Source organism: Nelumbo nucifera, chromosome 5 (genome assembly GCF_055504915.1).
Source record: "Nelumbo nucifera cultivar China Antique chromosome 5, China Antique-T2T, whole genome shotgun sequence".
NCBI classification, from domain to species: Eukaryota; Viridiplantae; Streptophyta; class Magnoliopsida; order Proteales; family Nelumbonaceae; genus Nelumbo; species Nelumbo nucifera.
This window is the reverse complement of record NC_142653.1, coordinates 40,295,537-40,302,820: the sequence shown is the minus strand read 5'-3', so window position 1 is coordinate 40,302,820 and position 7,284 is coordinate 40,295,537. Positions and strand designations below refer to the sequence as shown.

The 7,284-nt window shown below is 35.4% G+C and overlaps 2 protein-coding genes across 3 annotated transcripts; both read right to left on the bottom strand.

Annotated features, from left to right (window-relative positions):
* Window positions 1-383: 383 nt before the first annotated feature.
* On the bottom strand, window positions 384-4,380 carry LOC104587554 (uncharacterized). Of its 2 annotated transcripts, XM_019196033.2 has the most exons (5): window positions 4,276-4,380; window positions 4,050-4,113; window positions 3,359-3,492; window positions 3,101-3,201; window positions 384-1,894 (listed from the first exon to the last, which is right to left on the bottom strand). In XM_019196033.2, exons 3-5 carry the CDS (start codon window positions 3,454-3,456, stop codon window positions 1,389-1,391), a joined length of 705 nt encoding a protein of 234 aa, XP_019051578.1. In that variant the 5' UTR covers window positions 3,457-3,492; window positions 4,050-4,113; window positions 4,276-4,380; the 3' UTR covers window positions 384-1,388. The 2 variants fall into 2 exon arrangements, with proteins under 2 accessions (XP_019051578.1, XP_019051579.1); XM_019196034.2 differs by lacking the exons at window positions 4,050-4,113; window positions 4,276-4,380 and having other exon boundaries at window positions 1,257-1,894; window positions 3,101-3,196; window positions 3,359-3,494.
* Window positions 4,381-6,526: 2,146 nt separating this feature from the next.
* Window positions 6,527-6,796, bottom strand: LOC104587555 (uncharacterized). The gene has a single exon (XM_010245215.1). The coding sequence runs from the start codon at window positions 6,794-6,796 to the stop codon at window positions 6,527-6,529; it is 270 nt and encodes an 89-aa protein (XP_010243517.1).
* Between the last annotated feature and the right edge of the window lie 488 nt (window positions 6,797-7,284).

The following is a 7,284-nucleotide window of genomic DNA, read 5'->3' as shown; positions in this document are numbered from 1 at the left end:
GCCGTGCAATCAGATAGGTTGTTGGGCCGGGCCAAGAACATTAAGTTTCTATAATGGCCCCCCTCTTATCATCATCTTCATCATCTCCTCTCTGGGAAAACGGTAGTGACTTCTTGGCCCTTGCCTTCTGCTCTTTTACAGGTGATTTCTGCACTTTCGCCACCAAACTACAGGACGGCAACCCAACACCGGTTTGTCAACCATTGGCATGGTCATTGAAGGTGCAAATCAATAGCAGTGAATTAGAACCAATTTAGTCAAAAAATTAAAAAAAAAAAAAAAAAAACTTCTGTATTTTTGCTAAAACATGTGGAATCTAGTCTTCCCAAATAAATTCAGGGCCTCAGGGATTCTAAGTGATTATATTAGAGCCCAAAGCCCACCAGAAATCCAGTCAAATTGAAATCATTTGGCCAAGTTCAGAAATTACATCAATAGTTATAGGATGTCATTTAAATGCTTTACACCATTAACTGACAATGCATTTATAATAATTAAGCTGGATGACTATCAAACATTCAATCACATCTCTTTCTTATGATCTCATCTTGCCTGCAGCTTATGCTTGAAACTGCATAGAAAGCTGAACTGTCATAATGTGGCGTTCTCAAATGGAGGCCTTCAATGTCAATGCTCTGTGTGACAAAACTATAGATGTTTATGGAATTCTCTCATGGAAGGATCTATGGGGTATCTCTTCTCAAGGAAGGTCCACCATTCATGTGCTCATGGGTACACATTTGACAAACAATTAATTAGAGGATTCAGACTGAAAGTGAATGAAAATTATAAATCAAGAAAAGAAAATATCTTGAATTACATGCATGATAGGCAAAAGAAAAGAAATTAAAAATTAGGTGCTAGAGGGACCAGCCATTTATTTAGCAGTTCACTTTCAATCTCTTACATTTTATTAAAACTACAAGAAAAATATAGATTTCATTTAGAAAAAGATATTTGGAATGCAGGAATTTCTTTTATGGGCTATTCCCAATTTCTTGTGCTAATCGAAAGTCACTTTCAAGATATCTTCAACAAAATTTAAGAAATTTATTTCACTCCCTCTTGTTGGGCATCTAAATGAAGCTTAAGGGTTACAACTAGAGGTGATCATTTCTAGCCTAGCCTGGCCCAGGCCGGCAACAGGCCTAGAAATTTGTGGGCCGGGCCTGTGCCTAACACTTCAGCCCTGACCTTGCCAAGGCCAGGAGTTTCCACTTCCAACCTAGATGTTTACATGTAGAAACATTATAGCCTTCTTTGGTTTGTGTAGTATGCTGGACCTTTAAAGTTTTAACAGTTAACTAGTGAGACTTACAATGACTGATTCTCTGTTTGTAGGGTGCAAAATGAGCTTGAACAATAGATTTCTCTTCATCAGTCCCTCATCACCATCTCCTCCTCCGGTAGTCTCGGTGCCGAAGATTGGTGCCTTTCTGAACGAACTTTGATGTTCGAGTGACCTTAATGTTTTGAACTGTTCTAACATGTCTGTCATGCTTAACTGTGTTTCTAGAACTCACGTAAGCTGAACCTCTGCTGATCCCAACTCTTATCCGGTGGCTCCTTGGCCGCAGTGACCTTTGCAACTGCAGTCTTCTGTGTTCCCTGGACCGATGAGATAGTGTCCTCCTAACTTCAATGCCCCTTGGTACATGATAGGATATGCTTTCATCTTCAAGTTCATAACCACTTGAATTATACTCCTCTTCAATGTCCCTAATATGCTCTTCATTCATCCGTTTAATCCTTCTAAGCTTAACCCACAAGAATGTGCATCCATACTCCCATGCTGAGAAGCAGGTGACACAGAATGCCCAAGTCATTTTGCAAAGGCTCCTTCCAACACAGCTACATATACCCATTTTGTATAGCAGATAGAGGAACAAAAGAACTGCACGTGGAGGGGGGGAGTCATCTGTTAATGTTTTGAAATTTGGAGAAATCTAAGGACCCCATTTAGTAGATTATACATCTTTATACCAGCATTAGTGCACCAATACCATAAAGAAAAGGGATGGGAGTAGGGTTGCAACATGGTTGGGCCAACTCAAAGCCAACCCATAACTGAACCCAAAATAATAGGGTTGGTTTGGATTGATGCCTTAGGCAACCCAAACCAACCAAGTGTACTACGCTTGTAATCATATTCTTGTTCATTATGTCAGTATAACTAGTGTAAGAGCATGTGCTATGCACGTCTGCAAGTATGTATTAACCATATATGATATATTGTATTTGGATTTAACTTTTATAACGTATACAGAACTCAAAGGCAAGTATCCACTTTATATAGTAATAGATACATGTATACCAAAAAGAAAAAGATCGATACAAGTTTTTGTTTATTGTAAAATATTACCATAATATGATGTCTATGTATCATTTTCATACAAAATGGTGTTTGAATGAGTATGATAGTGTGTACTCATGACAATGTTTGTAAATTTGGTTGGAAAGGGTCCAACAAGAACCCAACCTGGCCAACGTGACCTCATGGTCAGGTGAGTTCACATCCTCTGTACCAGAACAATAGCAATCTGCCACACCATTTAAAAAATCACTTTAATTTTGAAATAGGAAGAACAGGCTGGTATGACAGATTGCTATTGGTCTGGTACAGAAAATTATCTGTACTAAGGGCACAGAGGATGTGATTTCTGATCAGGTTGGGCTAGGAATGAGTACAGCAATCTGAAGATCAGGTTAGGATTTAGGTTTTTTTACTTTTTTTTTTTGAAGTCAGAATTGAGGTTTTAATATGTTGGGCTAGTTAGGATTGACCTTGATCTGAACCAATTAGGACTGCATATCAGGTTGCCAATTTTAAAGAATTTAAACTACATCGGGCTTGAGTTAGGGTTCAGGCCCATTGAATTTTTCTGCTTTAAAAAGGACCATTGAAAATTTAACAAATTTCCAACCCAATCTGACCCAAGTTGCAACCCTAGAGCCAACCCGGCCTGAGTTGCACACCAGAATTTACACTTAACCCCATTTGCACTCTCATGCACACTGCAAACAGACAGTGCCTTTGGAACTACTTAATGGGGATCCTGGATTTGTTCTTGGATAATATAGCCAACCATCTAGAACTCACCAATGTAAAACAGAACCAACACCATAAGCATCTTGAGTAGGTTGGCAATGCAGAAGTTCTCGATGTAACAGATGAGATCCCATGTTGATCCACAAACTGTGCTGAATGACAATCAAAGGCAAAGAACTATCTTAGTCAACTCAGCGAAGATTGAAAAAAACAAAATGAAAATATTCCATATCTAAATAAAATATAATACAGCAAGTATGGGTGGCAGTTCTAGTCCCAATGGGATGAAGAATTGCAGTGATTTCGCACCTGCAAGACTTTCCAGTGAGGAAGTCGACCGGAGCTCGAAACATATCACTGACAGCATTGCTGAATGCTGAAACAAATGACCTGATTATATTGCCCATCTTGTCTCTAACTTGGACGGTTCACAGAACGGCTGGCTGCTCCGAGAAGTGTTCTCATAAAGAACATGGTAAGTCAGTATTTAGTGCCAACATTGAAGTTACAGTGATTCTGTGATAATTAATTTGACTAAGTTTTTTCTGTTTTTCTGTCTGGCTTATGGGGTCTGAAATTTATCCAACCAGCAGACAAACCCAGAAATGTTTATTGTCCCTAAAACTGATTGAAAGATTAGAACAGCTTGAATGCAAGCCGATCTAACAAACAACAACTAGAAGCAAACTTGTCTGCATTATCAAGTCAGAAGATGAAACAGTGCAGAAGATTCAGACATTTAAAAATAGCAAAGACAGAATCAAAAGTCAAAACACGCCAAACCAATTTTATGAATCATGGGTTTAGTGGCGAAATTCATGGTCAGAGGCATTGCTTGAGCGTGAACGCGAGTAAGATGGAAACGTTAAAAGGGAAGAGAATGAGAAAAAAAAAAAAAAACTTAGGAATCTATACCCATATACTAAAACAAGCATGCTACGTTGGTGGAAAAAAGAAAATTTATGAGGAAAACTACCCATAACAATCGGTATGTTATTACCTTTGGAAAAATGGGTTTGGCCCGTGAAGTCACAGAGGTAAACGGTGAATGAGGTCGACCCAACCTGAAAAATTGGAAGAAAATGTTAGAGAAAAGGAGGAAGGGGAACAAGTTTGGAAGCCGAACTCTGTTCGTGGAACAAAATGACCGAAGTGCTTCGAGTTTTGGCCATGAAAAATTCAAAGTAGGAGAAAAAAGGGAAAGAGAAAAAAATATATGTTATCACCTGCGGGAACGATCGTCGCCGGTGAAAAATTCAGAGATTTCCTCCTTCCAGTCGCCAGTTATTTTGCCCCTACGCCCCCAACGTCTCTCCTTTCCAGCGAGTGAGTGATATTTTATCTTTCAAATCGAATTTACCCGCCTCCCACGTGTAATGTAGGCGATATGTACACGTGTTCGTAATTTTTAAAATCCCATCGCGCGTTACGGCGTTGGCGCGTGCTCTTGTACTTTGTTTGGTTTGAAGGAAAATGTAGGGAAAGGAAGGGAATAGGTTCCCTACCTTTTCCTTCACACCAAACATAGCAAGAGTTCCAAGTGGCGAGAAGGGTGTCAATGGATCGGTCTGTCGACTCTGTCCAACGGATCCGGACTGAGCGACTATAAGTTTATAATGGCTCTGGATCCCATGATTATTTGGAATTAGGAATGACAACGGGTAGGATAGTTTTGAAAATTACCCTATCCATTTTCAAAACCGCCTATATACCCCCAAATTCATGTTTGTCATAAATTCATCTAACTTTTTTTCTCAATTTTTCAAATCCATTCTCTGGCAAACCTGTTCCGACCCATTCCACCCGTAAAACCCCCTTGATCCCAATGTTTTCTACTAAAAAGAATTTATTAACACTTGTAGAGTGACTTGAATCCTGATCAATTAATGATAGTACCAAATCTCTTAATACTACTTTAGGCAACTAAGCCATGTCACATTTTTGTGTTATTTAATGAAATAAAATAAATTTTATTTTGTGTTTATTCAAACAATCAATACATATATGATTAACAATTTCAACCAAAAATTAAAAGAAATAATATTTAAAATTAGCATTTTATAACTAAATAAAATAAATAATCTATCAAATCCAAATTTACATCAAATGATGATTTTAATCCCAAGAAGTTTATACAAATAAAATATTAATAATAGAATAATTATCTTAGTACTTAAAATTTATAAATTTGTACATGATATATATCATAGAAGTCTTGCAATTTTGTTCTAAGCTCTTCCAATATGTGTTTAGTTTCTCAAAGGATAAGAGAGAAGACATTCTTGTATGGCATGGGACCCATATGCCAATAGGCTTCTGTTAAGTCCCCAATGACTCTAGAAAAGTCCCAATCAAATTGCTCTTGGTTGGATTTAAATAGAACACTAATTCAGCCCAGTTTGACAAATCAAAACTAATCAAGTTTCTAGTCTAAGGTGGCGTTTGATAAATTTGAAATCTAAAGTCTAAAAAGTTAAAAAGATATTAAAAGTGTTTAAAATCTAAAAAGAGGCATAGATGCTTTTCTATTTTTTAGAGGCTCTGAATACTCAAGCTTGTTTGTGTTGGACCAAACCTTTAACATCTGAAATTCTCTAATTTTACTATTTTACCCCTAAAAAAGACTATTTGATAATTTTGAGCTCAATTTGTACTATTTCATATAAAATAATTTATCAAATTCAAAATAATATTTAATAATGAGTAATAAATAAAATTTCAATAATTAATAAAATTAATAACTAATAATTAATGATTACTAAAAATAACTAATATTTATGAAAAATTACTAATACTTAATAAAAAACACAAACAAAAATTAATAAAAATGAAATAATTAACACTAATAAGGATAAAAATAATTAGTAAAAATTAATGAAATTAATATTAATAACTAATAGTTAAAATTTTAAAATTAAACAAAATAATTAACAACTAATAAAAATATTAAAATAAATAGCACTAATAATTACTAAATAATACCTAACAATGTTAATCATTAAGAATTAACATTTAATAACTAATACATAATATTAAAATAATTAAAACCAAATAAATATGAAAATAATTAATAAAATCAGTAATTAATTAATAAATAATAAAAAAACAAATAATTAAATACTAAATGTGCAACTAGTATCTAATAAAAAATACTAAATTAATCAAAAATAATAAAAATTAAAATAATTTATAATTAATACAAAAAAACTCATATAAACTAAAAATATTTTATTCAATTCAAAATAATATTGATTAAAAAATAAAAAATAATTTATTCAATTCAAAATATAATTTATTCAAAAAAAAACTTAAATTCTGGTCACAAATGCAAAACCATGTCTTAAAAAGTGAATGGACTGTGGGAGGAAGAAGATGTAAGATAAAACTTAACGATAAAAAACGAAGGAAATTGTAACACATGTATTCTCCATTAGAGTTTAGTTTAGTTTACAAAGAAATATGTATAGAACCGTGAGTTCAATTGGGACCCCAACAACTCAAATACATAACTTTTCTAAGGGATTCTTCGGAATGCTTCATCTTCTGTTGATCTGTCATCAACTTCATACTCACTAGGACCATGGAACAAGAGATCTTCTTGGCCTGAGAGAAGGATCCCATATTGTTCTTGGTGTGGTGATGCAAACATCTAAGAGCGTAGTTCCATCTACAAAAACCTTGATCCTTTAAAACCTCAATTGCTCCAATGCTCGCAGCTATGATCCAAGCTCTGCTTGTCGAACTCATCCTCTGTTTTGGATTATGAAACTTTTTTGTTTGGAAATTGGGTGACGAAGGTTCCACATAATTGATTATGAAACGTTTTGGATTATGAACTCATTCAAATAATTGATTAAAATAAATTATTCAATTCAAAATATAATTTATTTAGAAAATTATATCGTTCCCTAACTCGTTGTCTCGCCCTCGCCTGAAACGTTCCACATCTTTGATGCATCAATCATCGGAAAGCATAGACCATGCTCATCAGTGGTTTCGGCGGTGCGCCCCTAGGATGATAATCACAATGCGGCACGGTGACCGGATTAACAACGCGAAGCCCTTGTGGGTCACCATGGCAATGTGCCCCTGGGACTCACCACTCATGGAAGCCAACAAAGTTCAAGCCTTCTGCATCGGGAGAAAGCTCCGTGACAAGCTTGATTTCTTGATTCACAATGTTCATTTCCCCTTTCCTCCGTTGCATCCAACCCGCTTTGTAGGCTGTGTAGTGC